Raw genomic sequence first — 20,979 nt, 5'->3', positions numbered from 1 at the left:
GGAAAGAACATGAGGCCACCCATGGAAGCTAAGTTACTGTGCAGTTAAGAAAGGCATAAGAGCTAGATATTTCTCTCACAGAGCTATAAGTGAGTGATCAGTTTGCCTGTTGAAGTGATGAGTCCAGTTAGTGTAGTAGCTAGAGTGGATGATGCATGGCCTTGCTCAATGAGTTCTTCAGTCCCTTTCAGTCTCAGATAATAATAATTACACATAATTGTAAATATAATTATTACAAATATTATATAATAGTATCTGCAACAACAGCACAATCTCAGTAAATTATCCTACGTATGAAATTTTTATTTACAACTTTCTGTTGAAAACAGTCTATTACTGAAAATATTTGTTGAGTTTTAGTCGAGGTGTAACATTCATTGACAATAATTCTTGAAATAACAGCTTACAGGCATAAGGAATATGAATAGAGGCAACGTATCGTGATGAGCGGCAAAAATGGCACCTGGAAATTCAAGGAAGAAAAAACAGCAAGAGTTTTTATAAAACCTAAAAATCAAGTTAATTGATACTTTTTTTTTATCAGTAGTGAAGTTATTATATATTATGCTCAGTCAGTACTAAAAATAACTTTTTTTCCATATTTATAATTTTAAAAATTTATTTTCTGTAATATTACCAAATGATAAATCAAAATGTTGTAGAGCCTGTAACTCAGTAATACCAGATGGTAGTTTGAAAGTCAACAGTAGATAAGAATATTTATAAGTTGTAATAATTAGGAAATAGTGTTCCGAAACAAATACAAAAGAATCTTGACCAACAGAGAAAGCACTCAAAATAATTCTCATCTGGGATGCTATTTGATCTAGAACTGACTCCAGTTACTAATATTTTAACATTTTCAAGAGATGAAGAAATTACAGATGCAATTTCAGAAAATTAATACCATCAACAATGCCATCAAATTCTCCCTTGAGGAGTTTATATGATACAAGAAGAGTTCATATATTGTTACTAACTTCCTATTGACAATTTTCTTCCAAATTAGTTTATCTGTCTGAACTCCAATAATGTCAGAACTAACGTTTCAGTCTCCTAAGGCATGCCTGACTGCATCAATCAAATTAGAGCTTGGTTGTTCCTCTGGGTTATTACTTTCCTACCATCTTGGCATTAAACACCAGTTTTTCAAACCTTTCCTCTACTATTCTGTTTAAGTGACCATACCATTCATGTTTAGCTTCCTTGTTCTGCTCACACATTCCTGAATATTAATGTTGTCAAGTTCCTTCCTAATGTCTTAATTTTTATTATGATTCTGCCATTATTATTTATTTATTTAGCGTTTGGATAAGAAAAACAGATGTCATGTGTAGAGGCTTAAGTGCTGTGAGGACATCATATTGGAGGCTTAATGGATTGTATACAGCGCACTCAGAAAGGATTAAAACAGAATTGAATACTTCCTATATATTTTGTCTCAGTAAATAAGACATCTTCAGGGATTACAAAAAAACAAATAACACACAATACTAAGCCCAACCATGTGGCTGACACTAAAGTCCTATCTAGGTGGAGTGCCCTCTAAGGGCAGTTGTAGGTAGCCTGGAATGTAAAGCGGAACCTCTGGTGATAAGCATTTCCCAAATCTTAGGAAGCTTAATGCAACCATATTTGTCGAGATTTGGTTGATTCCTGAGAGCTGCTGATTCTAAGAATAGTCTCTCTTTTTTGAATTTGCTGTGGTGGAGTATGGTGGTTTTTTTCCATGAGATCCTGTGGGTTGTATACAATCCACAGGATCTCATGGAAAAAAAAAAAAAAACATCACTCCTATCTCAGTATCTCCCATAATGCAAAACACATCTCCTTGTGGATAAGTATAATGTTATGTATTAAGGGAAGGGCCACTACCCAGACTAGTTTCGACCTTTATTGAGGTCTCTTCAGTGGGAGCCATGCCCAGAGGTGGAGATACCAGGCAGAAGTAATGGCAGGTCATCTTTACCTATAGGAGTTGCATATACTGAGATATGAGTGATGTTAGCTTGCTCCCCCTTTGCTACGAGTTGTCCGGTGTTGTACTACCTTACCCTAGTCCTGAAGATATTTTCAGGTGCAAATTTTGTTTGCTCACACTTGGATAAAGGATTAAACTAAATTTATTATAGTCTAACCAAGTGAAAAATAAACTTTCAACATCTTTCTCTAAATCCAGAGTAATTTAATAAAAAGGTGGCACACCATTTGACAACTCCTATAGGTAAAAATGACCTGCCATTACTTCTGCCTGGTATCTCCACCTCTGGGCCTGGCTCCCACTGAAGAGACCTCAATAAAGGTCGAAACTAGTCTGGGTAGTGGCCCTTCCCTTAATGCATAACATTATACTTATCTGCAAGGAGATGTGTTTTGCATTATGGGAGATACTGAGATAGGAGTGATGATGTTAGCTTGCTCCACCTTTGCTACGAGTTGCACTACCTTATCCCAGTCCATTTTCTTGTATTTCCTTCAATTCTAATTCCTATCCTGATTTACGCTCACATGCAGACCCACACTTTTACTATATAGGCATCGAAACTGAAATCCCTATAGAATAGGTTGGTTACTCCTTATTCCAGGAGTGTCTTCTGTCTGTAGAAGTGTGTTCAAGGGGCAGGTTTGCCTGTTCTGAGGGAAGAAAAACCTCAGTTTCCAGGTGAAAAAACCCCCTCTACCTCCATATGAAACAGGCTAATTCACTTTTAGCCAAAAGAGAACAGATAAAGGTTCCTCACGTCATGGACGGAAATCGAACCCAGGTTTTTCCGACCAAAGGGCTTCATCTATACCAGGGGTGTCTATAACGTTGATCGTGATCTATGGGTAGATCACATAATGCTTTGGGGTCAATCACAAATTTATTTTGTTTCGATTTTCAAAATAACATATAGATGAGTCCAAATACGATAAAGCAAATAAATAATGTTAACCTATTTATCAAATAATCTATATTATGGTTCTATTTAAAATTTACGTTAATTAAAATAAATATTTTTTGTACAATAATTCCAGTTTATAATTCACTTATATTAAATTGAATTTTATTTCAAAAATTTCAATAGAAAAATTACAAATATTAGTTGAAAATATTTAAATTTTCCACTATGAGACTTTTGTTGTGAAGTATACTTGGAAATGTATGTGCCCTCATAGATATGCCCACTTTGGGTTTTTGTTCGCTTTGATGCACTGTACAAACATAACACATGAAGCTCGATGTATAAACAATAGCAGTATTATAAACTCAGTTTATAATACTGCTTTGTTTGTTTTGTGCTAGTGTTCTGCTACAACTTTAAAATTTGAAGTTTAAAGTGTTTTAATATAATTTAAAATTGTACCATCATGACTACTATGAAAAAAGCAAAGACATATCACTATCAAGAGTGGGAACATGATTATTTCTTTATTATGATCAAAGACAAATGTTGTTGTTTGATTTGCAATGGAAGTGTTTCTCTGCCAAAAAAAAGGGAACTTGGAACGACACTTTAAATCGGTGCACAGCAGCTATGAAATAGTATATCCACATAACAGTGATTTATGAAAAGTCAAAATTCAAGAATTGAATAATGTCATTAGAGCAGTTATGTTTCATTAAAATAATATCAAACTCAGAGACAGCAACAACTGCATCGTTAAGAGTGAGCCATATTCTTGTCAAACATAAGAAACCCTTTAGTGATGGTGCAATTTTTAAAAAAGCATTTCATGCAAGCTGAATCTTTGTTTTGTAATTTTGAAAATAAATCAGAAATTGATGTTGCTATCGAAATACATTTGCAAAACAAGTAGAAGAAATAAATTCGGATCTAAAAGAGCAACTAATGCAGGATATTAAGGATTGTCAGGCCTTTTCACTTCAGTTGGACAAATCTACTGATGCAGTTGACATTGCCCAAATGATTAATTTTATTAGAATGGTTATTAAAGACTTTTCTACTAAAGAAGAATTACTTACTATGATTCTGTTAAAGGGGCAAACACGGGGTGAAGATATATTTACCAGTTTTAAGAGTTACAGCAAGTCCATTCAACTGCCTCTATAAACTAGTGCCAATTACCACAGACTGAGCACCAGCTTTAACAGGTCGTCGCAATGGCTTTATCACGCACTAGATGAAGATTTTCCTAATTTCTTACAGTATCATTGTATTATACATCAACAAGTGCTGTGTGCTAAAGTTTTAAATATGAAAGAAATTATGAATATAGCTTTCAAGATTTCCAATTCAATTCGGGCAAAAACTCTGCAAAGATGCCTTTTTTAAGTTGCAAATGGAAGAAAGTGATAATGATGGACCTTCTGAGCTGCTTATGCAAATTGATGTCAGGTGGTTAAGTCGGGGAAAATTTCTTCAAAGATTTAGGGTTTTAATTGAAAAAATTAAACAATTTCTTGCTGATACGGGCGACGAATACGAACAGTTAAAAGATGATATTTGGCTATTGGATTTAGCTTTTTTGACTGACATAACCAATAAATTAAATGAATTAAACCTAGAACTTCAGGGTCCTGGAAAAACAATTTTTGATATGATTAGTTCTATCAATGCTTTTAAAGAAAAATTGAATCAACTGATAGTGACACTTGAAAATAACAATTTATGTATTTTCCAAATATGATCGCACAATTAAGTAGTTCTGCTTTTGCTAATTTCAACGGAAATAAATATATTGGTAAAATTCGGAAAGTAATTGCAGAATTTGACGACCACTTTCAGGATTTCAAGAAACTTGAGAATGTAATTCTCTTCATGAGTTTTCCATTTGATACCAACGTAAAGCCAGAAATAATAGCAGAAAACCTTTCCTCTATTTTTGATATGCTAGAAGAAGAAATAATAACAATAAGAAATGATGTTTACGTCAAAGCAAGAGCACACGAAGAGAGATTTTGGAAATATTTACCAGAATGCAAGTATTCCAACTTAAGAAAATGTGCGAAAAATATTTATGCTTGTTTTGGTTCAACATACTTGTGCGAATCGGCATTTTCAATTAATAATGTTCATTTGTGAAAATGCTGATTCACACAAGTATGTTGAACCAAAACAAGCATAAATATTTTCCGCACATTCTAAAATAGCGTACCACATTAACATTCGAGCATTTGGAGTCATATTTGAGAAATGCATTGACTAATTACACACCAAATTACGCAAAAATTGTGAACTTGTTGCAGTGTAGAATAAGTAATGCTTATTATAAGGAAATTCAAAATGAAATGTTTATTTTAATTAGTGTGGTTAAAAAACTGCAATATTCTTTAAAGTATTATAACTAATTAATATTACGATTATTGTAATAATAATAAATAATATTACGATAATTTTTTCTTTGTCTAAACATAAATTAGAAATCTTATACCTTATACTCCAATTTTGAAAAAGGCAGATCGCAGGTATATCTGTGTGGACAATGTAAATCTTATGCAAAGATTAGTTGACACCCCTGGTCTATACCGACTGAGCTATGGAGGGTCCAATTCTAATTACTGACTTTCAACTCATATATAGAGCATGTACTGTTCGATATAATGTACCCTTTACACCGCATAACTGTCAGCATTTTGAACATCTTTTTTCTTGGCATGTCATCTGCCATTTACAGATCTATAAAACTTAAATACAGATCCTTGTTAATTCCTTGATTTTTCTCATCTATTTGCTTTAAATTTAAAATCTGATCCTAACAAAATCTGGCTTGAATCCAGCTTGTTTTTTTCCAAGTTTCCTTCCACAATTTTTCTTAGCCTCTTCTCAAGCATACTTGCATAAAACTTACCAGGAACACTCAGGAAATTCCTCTGGAATTCTCACGTTTGGTTTTATTTTCCTTTTAAAGATAGGTATCAAGAGTACCCAACCATTTAGAATTTGACTCTCTGTCCAGGCCTTTTGAATTATGCAGAGTAACCACTGCAAAACTTTTGATATTTCCATATTTGAGCATTTATGGTCAAATATCTACTCCAGCTGATTTCTCACCTTTCAGGTTTTTTGATGGCTATCTCAATTATATGTACTCCTGATTGCATTCCACTTGAATGTTTTCCACCACTATGGAGTCATTGCTCGTTTTAGTCAGCAAGCTTTCAAAGTAATTACTTCAGACATCCAGAATATCTTATCCTTAGTTTCCATGCCACCTGGCTTATCTTTGATTTCTTTTTTACAGTACTCTTTACTCCATTTCTAAATGTGTTCAATAGTCTCCAGAATATTTCAGGGAAGAAATTCAAGTACCTTGGGTCGGTTGTTGAGAGGAATGGTGACGTGGATGAGGAAATACAGCACCGAATAACATGCAGTTGGATGAATTGGAGGAAGATGAGCGGGGTCCTGTGCGACAAGAGAGTGAGTTGTAAGAGGAAAGGAAAGCTGTATAAGATGGTGGTGAGGCTGGCGATGCTCCATGGTGCGGAGACGTGGCCTATAACCAAGACACAGGAGAGGAAGATGGAGGTAGCAGAGATGCGGATGTTGAGATGGATGAGTGGTGTGACAAAGAAGGACAGGATAAGGAATGACTACATCAGAGGGATGGATAAGGTGGGACCAATTGGCAAGAAGATACAAGAAAGTAGGCTGAGGTGGTTTGGACATGTAGAGAGGAAGGGTGAGGGGTATGTTGGTAAACGAGTGGAGTATATGGAGTTGGAGGGAAGGAGGAAAAGAAGCAGGCCCAAGCTCAGGTGGAGGGATAAGGTGACAGAGGATCTTAGGGAGAAAGGATGGAGTCCGAAGGATACCCTGGACCAGAGAACTTGGAAGAGGAAGGTTAAAGATCAGTGCGCTGTGACCCCGTTTAACATGGGATACGGCATAGTGAAAGAAGAAGAGAAGTCTCCAGAATATTTTGCCACTTTCCTGATATATTTTCTATATTCATACAGCAGTCTTCCCATGATCTTTGTTTAACTGCTTTTACACATTGCTTTGCTTTCTTACATTTTTCTCTAAGAGCAAGCATTTTTCTCTTGCAAAGTAAATCACATGCTGATTTACTTGGCAAGAACTATTGAAATGTTTTCTTCTTTTCCTTGTTTACCCTGAGTTTTAACTTCTTGGGTCCACCATGGAGTTCTGATTTTTCTATCCTTGCAGAGAGTCGTGTAGTGAGGTTGTCTCCCATGGAGTTCAGCTTGAAGCTTATCCTGAAGAAAACTTTATTATTACTATGATACAGGCACCTCCATGGAGTCTGTAGCCTTATCACAGGAGGTCCACTTAAAAATAGTTATCAGTATCTCTCATATTTTTTTTTTACCTTGATATCATTCACAAACAAAGTACACACAACTGACTCTGGCAATCTATTCCATTCACTGATCACTCCCTTACTAACCACACTCTTGCTCAATTTATGGATGACCTCTAGTTTTCCTCACATTATTCATGTACTTAAATATTTCATCCACTTCAGTCCTATAAATCCTCCCTCAATCAACTTTGTCTCTATCACATCCCACCTTATTTGTTTTGGGGTTTAATGGTACAAGAATAGCTATGGTCATAATGAGCCAAAAACATGCATAATAAGGGACGTAAATTGGTCTAAGAAGTATTTTTTATGATGATAACAAAAAATATAAATGAAACATTTCTTAGAAATATGGTTTAATAAATAAGACAACATAAAAACAGTGTAGAAATACAAATGTTAAAGATGCATATAAAACAGATGGAAAAAATGTTAAAATTCATAAAATGTACACAAACCTAAGGTTTTTTAAAAAAACATTTACAATAATTTAAACTAAAAAGTATATATTTTAATACTCTGTAAAAACTTCAAAACCTGGTTGACAGTTGATGAGTATGATAAAATCTACCTAAGTGTATAGGGCTCAGAGATTATACAAGTGGCTAAAATAAACTCTGCTCAGTAGGGAAATGAGGGGAGTCAATTAAAATGAGTGATGGATAGTCCAGAGTCACAAAACTCATACAAAAACATGTCATCACCCCCTGAGAAGGAAGGATTAGGAGATGACTATGAACAATGTGGAGCTGAGTAAGAACTTCCTCTGTTCAAATCCTATGTAGGCGAGCAAGCCATAATCGAATTTCATGTTTAATTTGGTAGAGCTTAATATTACTCTCTGAGCTCCAAAATAACTGCCATTGGGATAGGAGTTTTTGTCTGATAATCTGTGGCTAGTACACAGGCAGATGGTGGATATGGATTGACCTCATTGCAGTATCTGCAGTCTTGTTTCCCTTAATTCCAACATGACTTGGAATCCAACAGAAGCATACATCAAAGTGTATGATTCTGTTGACGTGTATGAGAGAGAGCACACTGGATGTTGGGGTAACTCTAGACTCCTTATTGCTAGAAGAGAATTTTGTGAGTCTGAATATATTATGCACCTTTGATAGTGGTGGAATCTGATATATTTTAGTGGAGGCTCTATCGCATACAAACCTGCTGAAAAATTGTCACACTCTAGTGGGATTTGTGCAGATATAATATTGTCTAGAAAGATGGCAAAAGATCTCACTAAGTCCTCTGATTTTGAGCCATCCGTGTAGACAGGCACAAAATCAGACTATTCAGTTCTATGAGCTTCAGAGCTGCTAGTAGACAGCAGGGTGAAAATTTCAGTAACCTGCTGAGAGAAAAGCTACATGCTGGCATGTATGATTGCCAGGAAGTGAATTTGGTCTCAACATGGTCTAAGCTATGTTTTCTACTGCTTATTTCTAGAGGTTGTAGGAGAACTGTTATCTGCAAATCAAAGGGTTTATGGCAGTCTGTCAATTGTTGTAGAGATTTTTCCCATTGAGACTGAAAGATAGTTGGATGTATGGGGTGATTTGGCAGGGATTTTCTTTTAATTATATATAGCAGAGACAGTTGTTGGCATTGGAGCAACATAGCTGGTTCATTTGCCTCAATGTCAGACTAGGAAGTAGTGAACATGTGAAATGTTCCATTTGCAATTCTGGTTGCTTGATAGTCAATAGGGTCTAACTATCACAGCACACTGTACCTGGCAGAAGCATAGACTTGAGAGCCAGAGTCAAGTTTAATCTTATCGATGTCCTGTGCAAACAAACCAAACACAACATCTGTCAAGATGTTGTTTGGTTTGTTTGCATCAAACAGCAGAAAATAAGGTGTGTAGAATGTTCTTTGCTTTATGGTACTTGTCTCCTAACTGATGGTGAGGGAGGAAAATTAGTTTATTGTGAAATATCAGTCCCAAGAACTCAGCTTCAAGCACAACTGGATTAGTGATGTGTCCTAGTCGTAATTCTGGGTCAAGATGAAGACCATGTCTGTGACAAAAGTGCATGCAAATTGTCTCTTGCTGTGAAAATCTGAAACCATTAGCAAGTGCCAATTTTGAGAGATTGTCAATGGTTTGCTATAGCTGTCTTTCTATAATCCTCATATTGCATGAGTGATAGAAGATGGTAAAGTGATCCCCATACAGAGCATTATTTACTGTTGGAGGAAACTGTTCTGTTATCGAGTTGACCTTGATTGCAAAATGTGCAATACTTGAAACACAACCTTGTGGGACTCTCTCTTCTTGGTTATATGAGTTGGAGAGGACAGTTCCCACATTCCAAATCTCCAAGCAGTGTCATATGCTTTTCGATATCAAAGAAAACCAATACCAGATGCTCGTATTTTAGGAAAGCATCCATCCCTAATGGGCACCTCGAGCCAGACAAGATGATCAGTGGTATAATGATATTTTCAGAAGCCAGATTGCATTCAGGAAAAAAAAGGTTGTTTCTCTCTAGAAAGCATAAAAGACAAGAGTTACCCATTAGAGGTAACTCTTGTCTTTTATGCCCTCAGAATCTTGTGCACACAGCTGGTCAAAGCAACAGAGGCCATAGTTATTTGGGAATCTTGGATCCTTCCCTGGCTTAGGAAAGGCAGTTATAATCACAGAAAAATTCTGTTGTAAAGGTGCAACAGTTGATTCATCCCTGATGTTGATGGATGTCTTACCATCTTGTAATGAACAATATCTGGTCCAACAGCAGTTGGATGACATTTAAGCAAAGCAGCTTCCATTTCTTCTTCTTGGGTCTACCATTTGAATAAAAATGGATTTGTTGTTTTTCTGCTTTGCTTTTTTGGGCAAGGAACTTGGAGGGAGAATATGTTGTTTTGAAAATTTTTTCCAGAGTGTGTCAAGAACTGTCAATCATTGTGCTCGAGGATAGAGAGCCAATGGATTATTTTTTCATTCTCCAGATATTTTCCCAAACTTCTTTGTTCTGGGTGAATCTTGATATAGAAGAAATAAATTGTATTGTCTTGATCAGTGACGTCCTGTGAAGTTTTAAGTGGGGGTGCTGCCTATACAAAATTTAAAAAAAATCATTCTTTTTTTCCTAATCAGTAACCAATTTATTAATAAATAAATCTAAGATTTATTTATTTTAAATATTATTAAAAATTAGATAAATATTAAATTATTAATAAATAAATCTTAGATTTATTTATTAATAAATTGGTTACTAATTAGGAAAAAAAAGAATGTTTTTTTTTTTATTTTGTATAGGCAGCACCCCCCACTTAAAACTTCACGGGCCGCCACTGGTCTTGATTGAGCTTGTTTGAAAGCAATTAGTTTTGTTGCTGTGGGGTATCTGTGGAAAACCTCTGTGAAGGAAAGATGTATGCAGAATTAAAAAGTCGATGATTATGAAAGCTGAGGGGAAAAATGGAAACTATAGCATGGAAAGAGGAGATGGGAGGAAAGGAGAGAGATGGTATTTGGGCAAAGTTCAAGATAGCAGTAATATCTGCTATTAAATCTCTTGATCTAAAAGTGAGAAGGGTAAATAAGGTAGGAGTTAAATGGAGAAATGAAGAGATTAGGTATGCAGTATGGAAAAAGAAGAAATGTGACTCAGTTTTTAAGGATAGCAGAAGTGCAGTACAAGCAGAAATCTAGTCAATCACCAAGAAAATTATTAGAGCTCTCTTAATATGTGGCAAACAAAAAGAATGATTACGAGAGGGGGGGGGGGGCTGGACACTGGTGGATGATCGACTGGTAAATGAGGAATTAAGTAAACAGCATTTGACAACATATCACCATGTGTCTTGAAGGAATGCTCTAGAGAGTTAACAGTATGCTCTTGGCATACCTATTTAACATGAATCTATGAATCTTGCAACAAGGCAGGTCTCATAGGTATGTCAAGAGGGTAAAATTGCTCCACTAAATAAGGTGTACGTGTGTATGGGGGGGGGGGGGGGGGAAGACGACTGAAGCTACAAGTCTGTGGTTACAGTTAAGATGTGAGAGATTGCTGAGAACTAGGATTCAGAACTGGCTGATAATAGCAGTATTCTCTGTGATGGTCAGCATGGATCAATTAAGAGGAGATCATATTTTAGCAATCTGCTTATTTACTGTAATAAAGTAATAAATCCACCTGGCTAAAATATACAGTGATATACTTTAATTTTTCAGAGGCCTTTGATAGATTGCTACATAACAAGCTGATAGTCAAATTGGAACAGATTGGATTGGATTAGAAACTTGTGAGTTGGATAGGTGATTGGCTCTTGGACAGGTATCAGTGGATGGTGTATAAGAATTAGTATCCCAAAAGAGGAAGGTCACCAGAGGTGGGGGACCATGATTGTTTAATTTGTATGTTAATGCTATCAGGGCAGACTTAACTAGAGATATAAAGAGAGGAGCAAATGTTGTGGTTTTACAGGAGGATCTGAATACTTTTCATTAATTGGGTTACCTGATATTTCAAGGTGATCAAGATATTTTAGAGAAGGCCCAGAGTAGGTACACTAAGTCAGTGTTAGAGCTCAAAAATACGGATGTGAGGGAATACAAATTGCAATCTTTGTGAACAGAAAGAGAGAGAGATACATGACTGAGACACAGAGGGAGATAAGATGGAAAAAGAGGCGATCCTTAAAAGCTGTGTAAAAAAGAGTGTGAGTAGAGAGTTGGTAAGTGGAATATGTTGGCTGAGAGTGTGATATGTGCAGATTCTATGAACAGGTTTAAGGCATGGTTTGGTGATCTTTTTGCATGAGATTGTGGACCTTCTGCAATGACTGTCTTCATTCCATGGAGGCTTAATTTAATAATAAACCCTGCTATCTTTGTATGTATCTGACTCACTCATCTTCAGTAGAAAAATTCTTTCTTTACCCAAAGAAATGTTCAGACAGTCTATCAAAAGAATTAAACTGAGGTCTTTTTTTTTCTATCAAAGGGTACAAGTTTCAACATCTATATGACTAAGTCGATGAAATATTCATGTGGAGTGGACAATGAACAGTCAGTCATGTGGGCCCACCAGTGTTAGGCAGGAAGAGATTTCTTATCCATGTAAAGGAATCTCCTGAAAATATAGCAGAAAAAGACAAATCTTTGTGAGAAGTAGATCCATAGTTTGATATTAGCCAGAAATAATGGATTGCTTTTCTTGAGAAAAAAGATAAGCGTGTATATCTGTTCCATGCTCAAACAGTACAGTTTACTCAAAACATGAAAGAGAGTCATACATTCATGCTACATCCATGTAGTGGGCTACACACACATAAGATAGAAAAACAGGTGATTATACTCATAATTCTACATGATAAACAAGGCTCTGTAATCTGGTATGCATATTTAGGATCCATTAGATTACAGAATCCATTAAAAATTTTTAAATGTTATAATCCCTCCCACAGATTTATTAACTATCAAAATTACACAAGATGGACAATATTGGCAAAATACCTAGCCCAACAGCCTCTCACATTACAGGCTACACCTCCTCCCATTGTAAGAGCTCTGTGCACTTTAAGCCTTGCTTGTCAGAATTGATGGTTTTGACCTCTCTATTCATGAATGTACTATTAAAAAGAAACCTCAGAACTAATTCTGACACTTTCCCCCTGACATAACAACCTTATTCGATTTTACTATCATTTCGGGCTATTTTAAGTGGCAAGGAAAAATTTACGAGCAGATTGAAGGCACATCTATGGATCCCACTCACCCTCCCCAGCCAATCTTTTAAACTTGGCACCTCTCAAACCAACAATATGGCAGTGCTATGTGGATGACACAATCTCCAATTGGCCATATAGCTGGGATACATTGGAAATATCTTTAGCACACCTCAACAGTCAATACCCAAGGATCCATTTTGTCACAGAAAAGTAAAATAATAATTGTCTTCCCATTCCTTCACACTCTGGTCAACAGATCCTTAACCTTTTCTACCTACAAGAAAACCTACTACCACCCCCCCCCAGCAATATGATGTTATCAAAACCTTAGCTAACCTAGCTAGAATTACTTGCTTGGATCACACTAGTCTACTCACAGGAATCAGTTACTCCTTTTTTAGCCGATGGCTTTCCCTTTCAAAAATCAACAGAAAGCTCTGCCCAATCCCTAATCATATCCCTCCCTCCCTCCCCAACACAAAAAAATCAATTACCATTCCCTTTATCTACCTTTTTTTTCCCTACACCTCGAAACAAAAAAGTTTTAAAAAGGTTCAACATACAGATGGCCTTCATAAAGCCATATCAGAAAATAGCCACCATTATCTACTCACTGAAAAATCTACTACATCAACTAAGCCAGACTGGCGCCTACAAAATGCCATGCCCCCACAAGCTTTCCCATTTTATTTTGAACAAACAAGAAGTACTACCAACATCTGCCTCAAGGAACATGGAACCATTACCTACACTACAGCCACTCTATCCCATAATGCAAAGTACAACACATTCAGGTGTGTATATGTGTCCTTTACATTGTGGGATATTAAGGCAATTAATCTGACATCACCAGCCTTTGTATACAAATATTCTAGTCGTGAAGACAATTCACATGCAAATTTTGTTTACTTACACTTGGATAAAAGATTAAATAAGAATATAATTTCTTGGCATCTTGAATTTATAACCAAGTGAAAAAACTTTCAAGAACTAGCACTAATCCAGATTTTACATCTTTTTATTATTTTTATATGGAAAATATATGACCTCTGCATTACTTCAACCTTGGCATCTGATTGTCAGCAACATTTGATCTGAGATCTTGAGGTGACTCGCTGAGATTTATTCATCCTATTTTTAGTGACTTTGGGTTCAAGGCTTCTCCAGAAGTAGGTACCAGCTAGTTACTAGATTTATTCTCTCTCTCTCACCCCCCCACCCTATTTCTTCTCTTAACTTAGATAAATTTAATTTAATCCTTTATCCAAGTGTGAGCAAACAAAGTTTGCACCTGAAAGTATCTTCAGGACTGGGGTAAGGTAGTACAACACCAGGCAACTCGTTGCAAAGGTGGAGCAAGCTTACATCACTCCTATTTCAGTATCTCCCATAATGTAAAACACATCTCCTTGCGGATATGTCTAATGTTATGCATTAAGGGAAGGGCCACTACCCAGACTAGTTTCGACCTTTATTGAGGTCTCTTCAGATGGGAGCCAGTCCCAGATGTGAAGATACCAGGCAGAAGCAATAGCAAGGTCATCTCTACCTGTAGGAGTTGCCAAAAGGTAGTCTAACCAAGTGAAAAATAAGCTCTCTTAACTTAGAATTTAGGATTGCTTTACAAATTTTAAATGTGTAATCCCCAGTGGGAAAGCCTAGAAATCGAGCAGGCATTTGCACAATTTAGAAGTTTTATGACTTCTTGCAAAGAAAATGGCCCGATTGACTTCAGGTTCAGTTTGAGAAGCCAACGACGACTCTGATCATTAATAACAGACCAGAGTCCCAGATTCTGTACTCACAATGTGGCTAATATTTATCCCAGGAAACAAGGAATAAGGGGGGGGGGGGTCATAGCTATATTTGTCAAGCTTAATACAGAACACAATGAAATTGTAAATCCTGCCACTACCAACATAGAAATCATGAGATTGAAGGTCTACGCTGCAAAAGCAGGTTCCCAAAAGAAGGCTGTGTGCCGAACGCTAAGCACACAGCCTTGGAAACAGTAGAATCCTCAATGAACACTAGGAACACAGTGATCATAGGACCTCCAGAACCCGCGTATCACAATGTGGCAGGACTTCCTACTTCCTGATGTCCTTGACAAAGTGATACTACAAAATATTGTACATCAATACCAAATAAGTGCAATGGATGATCTCATCTTTGATCACAATCCAGTTTTACTCTAACTGGGCTTACAACATGAAACTATCCCAAATCAGGTTCCAACTGTCAACTACTGAACAAAACTAACGATTGCTGTACATAAATTTATTGGCCCGGTTCTTGCCATCGAGTCAAAGGAAAAATTCAATGACTCAAGTCTAAGCTTAGAAAAGCAGATAACTGCATTTATGGCTCTCACTGTGGATGTGTCATGCACAAACTCTGAAGGACTACTGGATGAGTTTAAAAACCTGATCTGTGAAAAGAACAGAGCCAAGCACCAGTTCCACTGACAAGTGCTCAACAGAGCTACAAAAGTAGGCTGATATATACTTAAAACTATCAAAATCAACAGTTGGAGACAAAACTGCAGTCTTTAAACATAGAGGACCAGGCACTCTGGAAAATGACAAAAGCTCTATGCACAGACAATAAAGCTCTCCCACCAATCCTGGACATTGCCAAAGCATTCAATAAAATATAGCACAGTGACATACACAAGGTTGAAGCAGCCTTTCCCTAATAGCCTAGAGAATCTGTGTAGTCCAAAATACATTCACACGGATCTAGAGTTCGCCAGTAAAGTACACAACAGGGTACATTAACCCTATCCAACTGACATTACTTGCTGAGGTATGTGAAATCAACCACCAGGTCCAGATTGTATTTCTAAAAAAAAAATCATCAAATACTTGTCATATAAAGCTGTAATTCACATTGTTGCTATTACACTAGTGTCTAAAAGCTATGGATGAACTACATTTTTACCTGCATATGAAAAAAATTTTCATGACTACAGCCAATAATGCTATAGTACCATGCTCAGCAACAAGTGGTTTAAGAGTTTTTGAGGCAAACTGGCCCACTCCAACTTCAGAGCAAGGATAAGGCCTTGTTTCTTTTTTGGAGAGAAATTTTGAGCAGCAGTGTGTCTCCCTATTGTGTCCCAAACATATTCTATGAAATTGAGATCTGGGCAGCATGCTGGCCATGCCATTTGATCTCTAGAAGTATCTCCACTGCTTATGTATGATGTGGTATGGCATTGTCATTCATAAAAGCAAATTCTTTGTCTTTAGCACCACAGAACAATTGAACATGACATTGAAGAGCTTCATCGCAATATCGTTCACCAGACATAGTCCCATTTTTCCAGCACTTGTAGTGCAGTGTATCCATTAAGCATAACGTCTCCTTACACCGTGATCCTAGCACCACTGTATCTATCCCTTTCAAGAACATTCTCGCAATGGTTAGCAGTAACACTTTCACACCAGATCAAGTGTAGTCTACAATCAGGGGAAAGACTAAAATGACTTTCATCTGTAAAGAGTACATTAGCCCACTGGTGCCTTGTCCAATTTTTATGGATACAACACCACTGAACACATGCTCTTCGATGGGCTGTGGATAAAGAGACATAGACCTTCAGGTGTATAGGCATCCTTATCACAGATGTCTTGCAACATGATTACTAAATAACTTAAGGAATTCACAACGTATACTGGAATATAAATTAAAATAAACTTTAATATATACTTCCTATATTTTGGCAATGCCACGTTGCCATCTTCATGGGAACATAAGATTAAGACACGTGTACGCAGGCACTAAAAACAGCAAATGAGGTCGAAGTGAGGAAACTACTGTTTTTCCTAAAGTCCTGATGGTGCCCCCTAGCAGGCTATATTAGGTATTCTTGGCTGTTGGGCTGAAGTTCTCAAGATGTACGTCTCCCAAATTTGGGGCAGTCTCAAGCATCCAAATTTGTTGAGGTTTGGCATGTTTCTTAGGGCTGAAGGCTGATTCTATGAAAAGTCTTTCAAATTTATACTTGCTGTGGTGTATTACTGTGGCTTTCTTCCACCATATTCTGTGGCGTGTATCCAGAGCACATGGTCTGCAAGCCTGTACTGGTGAAACCCGATGTAGTCCTTGTGTTACGAAATTCTGATATTTGCTGTCCTGCCTGTTTGGCCAAAGTAGGATAGCTTACAGCTGCAAGGGACCTGGTATATACCAGGCAGATCTGGGGGAAGTGGTTGGTCTTTAGTGGATTGGATAAGGGATGCAAATTTTTATATGGTCTGTAACAAGAGGTCAGGTCATGTTTATTCAGGATTTTGGTAATTTTTTCCGAGGTGCCCCGGATGTAGGGAATGGTGATGGATTTAGAGTAATCTTTTTTGTAAAAGGGAGGGGGGGGGGGCTGTGGTTTACTGGTTTTAGTATTTTTGGGAGGTTGTAGCCATTGGCTGAGAAAGTGTTAAGAATGTGATTTAGTTCAGTGGTTAAGGCATTGTCATTTGAACAGATTAGTTTAGTAGTTTAGTCCTGTTGTATAGTGTCTTAACTCCATATTGTTGTGTGTGTGTAGGGGGGGGGGCGGTGATTGTTGGATGAGAATGTACCTGTCTGTACGGGTGGGTTTTCTATAAACTGAGAAAACCAATTGGCATGTTCTTAATTGTCTTAATCTTATGTTCCCATGAAGATGGCAACGTGAAGTTGCCAAAATATAGGAAGTATATATTAAAGTTTATTTTAATTTATATTCCAGTATATGTTGTGAATTCCTTAAGTTATTTAGTAATCATATGCAACCAATGTATAAGCCTTTCTACGAGAATGTCTTGGGGAAGTGGCTGATTGAAGTGGTTGGGGAAGTACGCTGATATCTTGACAAACTTAACAGTTTGTTAAGATATCAGCGTACCTGTGCTTGAATGGAGTTGACTTGCCATGGTGCTTTGAGATGTTGCACAGAAGGTCTGGAGACAATACTAGGTAAGATTCCAAACTCTGGCAATATAAAAGATGTCACACCTTCTGACTACCAGTATATGGAAATATGACTCTGCATTACTTCAACCTTGGTATCAGTTCTGGGTCTGGCTCCTACTGATGAGACTCAATAAAAGTCAAAACTGGTCTGGAAGTGTCCCTTCCCATAATGCATAGCATTATATCTGTCTGTAAGGATATGTGCATTGCATTATGGGATACTAAGGCAACTGGTTGAATTCATTAGCCTCTATATACAAGTGGCTCAGTCGTGAAATTACTTGATGTGCAAACTTCGTTTGCTTACAGTTGGGTAAAGGATTAAATTAAGAATATAATTTCTTGGAGTCTTTAATTTTTCAGTAGCTAAACAGCATCAGTTCAGTAAACAGGTATGTTTATGAAACAAACATATTCAAGTACAAAAACTTACCATCCAGAATACCCAAGAAGTCCACAATGATTGCATACATCAACTTGAAAAGCATCACTAGACAACATGAGTCTTTCCAAAAGCAGCATGCTTGGTTAGGGAAAAAAATAATAAAAAATAAATTCTAGTATATCATCAGTCATTCTAGTATATCAACAGTATGCTACTTAAATTTGTTCCATTACTGGAGAACCCTAATATAGAATATAGTATTTTTTTGTTGAAGATAAGCAAAGTGTGTGTACACACAGAATGAAAAATTTTGTGCTGGCTCAGCAGTCAAGTATATATATCTTACTTGTCAGATGTTAGTCTGTGTGTGTTCTGTGACATTCGCCATGAATATATCATAATCACATTTATTCAGGATCTAGTCAATTTATTAGCTTTTATTAATGCTAATTATAACCTGCATAACTACTAGTTAACTTCATTTCATGTATTTGCTTCAATATATGTTAACTATTTTTGTAGCATGTTTATCAGTCTGTGAAGAAAAAAAATTCATTCATTTTAGAAATAATTCAAGCCCATTTATTTTTAATTTTTAATTAATAATATCGTTTTTTCCTATGTTTTTGCTTCTGCTACTTACAATGTATCCCAAATTACTTTTATGGAAAAATTCAATTTCTTCTCTGCCATTATTAACAAACATTAGAAGAAAGACTCTCGATAAAATAAAATCCTTGTTTTATATCACATAACTACATATCAGTGCACTTCTTAATTCTGTTTGGATCTAAAACATCAGAAGGCCTTGGCCAGTGATGTATGAAACAGCAGTAACTCAGAAAAAAACTGGAAACATTTAGGTTAGAATCAAAATAAAGAAATACTTCTATCTCAACTTTTCCAGTTTTAATATCCATTATCAATAGTCAAATTCTGAATAAGAAATAAGCTCATTATCACTGTCTGATGTGTATATAATATAGGTTGATGTGTTGTGATTAATTGGCTACCTTGAAGCACGACTGAGTGCTCTATAAGATAAAAATGACATGTGCATATCCTTCTCCTCTCATTGGTTGTATTCCATCACAGCAATCAGTAATAATCAACAAACAAGTATTTGTAATAACCAGCATTCCCAAATGTGTGCAATATGTTGGATAAACATACATAAAACTATTTATGACATAAAACAGAATTAGCATTACATAAATAAAACTGATGACCAAACTGAAACTTCTCTTCTGATTATTTTTTAACTCAACTAAAAATTCTCACTCATCATGGATGAGGAGACAAGCACATTTTCAAGTCCTATATATGTGTGTGTGCACGTGTTTGTACTGGACAAAGTTGTTCATGTAAGTTGTTTATTCAAATTATTCATTTCCCAAGTTGCCCTCAAACTGCAAAAAGGATTACCATGTTCAGGCTGAATGTTTAAACCAAAGTTAACACAATTTGGTATGTAGCATTTATATGTAATGCAAATTTCATTCAGCAGAAGCTTTTGTGTGCCAAAGCTTCATAAAAATAAGGATACACATGCAGTCTATTTGGTTTTTGAATGACATTTACAAGTTTCGAATCACAGTCTTTCAGAATTGCTCTTTTTTGCAAAATATTTTATTCATTTGAATATTATTTCTTCAGTTAGTATCATTTGATAACTTTCTTTGCTCTAGATACAACTGCTCCCAAAATAAACTTACTTTAATATGTCTAGCACACATGTTCCATTAAAGCTATTAAGAAAAGCAAAGTGCCTTGCTTGCAAAAAGCATTTTCATCCTCCAAAGATCTGTTATATATGATCATACTTTCTTTAAAATTACTTACATAATGCTGGTTTTTCTACAGACTTATTCAATGGATTTGTGATAATCAGAGCAACACATGAACAGTTCATTCTAAAACCTGAAAACAATCTTGATTAATTCAGTGAATCTTTTACAAGTATCCTCATTTATTTTTGATGTTTAGGATTATTGTGAGTTACCATTGTGAAGAGAAAAATCATCAGAAATCAGAATTATCATATAAATTTCTAAATTTCCATCTTCTCATCTGTCTCTTAGGATGGGTAGAGTTCCCTAATGAGGGGTCTATGATGAATTAATACAGCCGGCTCATCACTCCTCTGCTGCATCCTCTGAGGTGTGTTCATGGGACCGGTTCGCCTGTTCTGAGGGACAAAAAAACCTGAGTTTCCAGGTGAAAAATCCCTCTTCTCCATAGACCAGCTAACTCACCTTTAGTCAAAAGAAACCAGGTAAAAGTTCCTCATGGCATGGATGGGAATTGAACCTGAGTCTTTCCTACCAAAGGGCTTCAGCTATACCGACTGAGCTAAGGAAGATCTATTTCTAAATTATAGTGATACAATTATAATTTATGCATTTATGTGATAGACAAAATGGCACAATATAAATTACTATAATTTATAAGGTGAAATCACTTCCACATGCCATTTGCATGAAGAAGTTGTCTAATTCCTGATAATGGGCTTCTAAATGGACCTTGCATATTCATATATGTTTATTTGGGTTGTGAATATTAGTTTAATCTCTTGGAAAATAATGGATCTGCATGTAGAAGAATCCACGTATCTTATTTGCAAGAATTATTCACTAAATCTTTTAGATCATTATCTCTCTGTAGTGAAAATC

At 36.2% G+C, this 20,979-nt stretch overlaps 1 protein-coding gene across 1 annotated transcript in view; it reads right to left on the bottom strand.

Annotated features, from left to right (window-relative positions):
* Positions 1–278: 278 nt before the first annotated feature.
* Positions 279–20,979, bottom strand: part of Polr3B (RNA polymerase III subunit RpIII128) — a 494,506-nt gene continuing 473,805 nt past the window's right edge. Inside the window, exons 27-28 of the mRNA XM_090412337.1 lie at positions 18,356–18,445; positions 279–463 (exon numbers count right to left, since the gene is read on the bottom strand). Coding sequence (XP_090268463.1) covers positions 334–463; positions 18,356–18,445 — 220 coding nt within the window. The 3' untranslated portion in view covers positions 279–333. The remainder of the gene's footprint in view (positions 464–18,355; positions 18,446–20,979) is intronic.

The sequence above is a fragment of the Typopeltis vanoorti genome, chromosome 22 (genome assembly GCF_054136105.1).
Source record: "Typopeltis vanoorti isolate ZY-2024b chromosome 22, IOZ_Tvanoo_1.0, whole genome shotgun sequence".
In the NCBI taxonomy this organism is placed as follows: Eukaryota; Metazoa; Arthropoda; class Arachnida; order Uropygi; family Thelyphonidae; genus Typopeltis; species Typopeltis vanoorti.
Note: the sequence above shows the minus strand (reverse complement) of the source record. Positions and strands in the feature narration are given on the sequence as shown.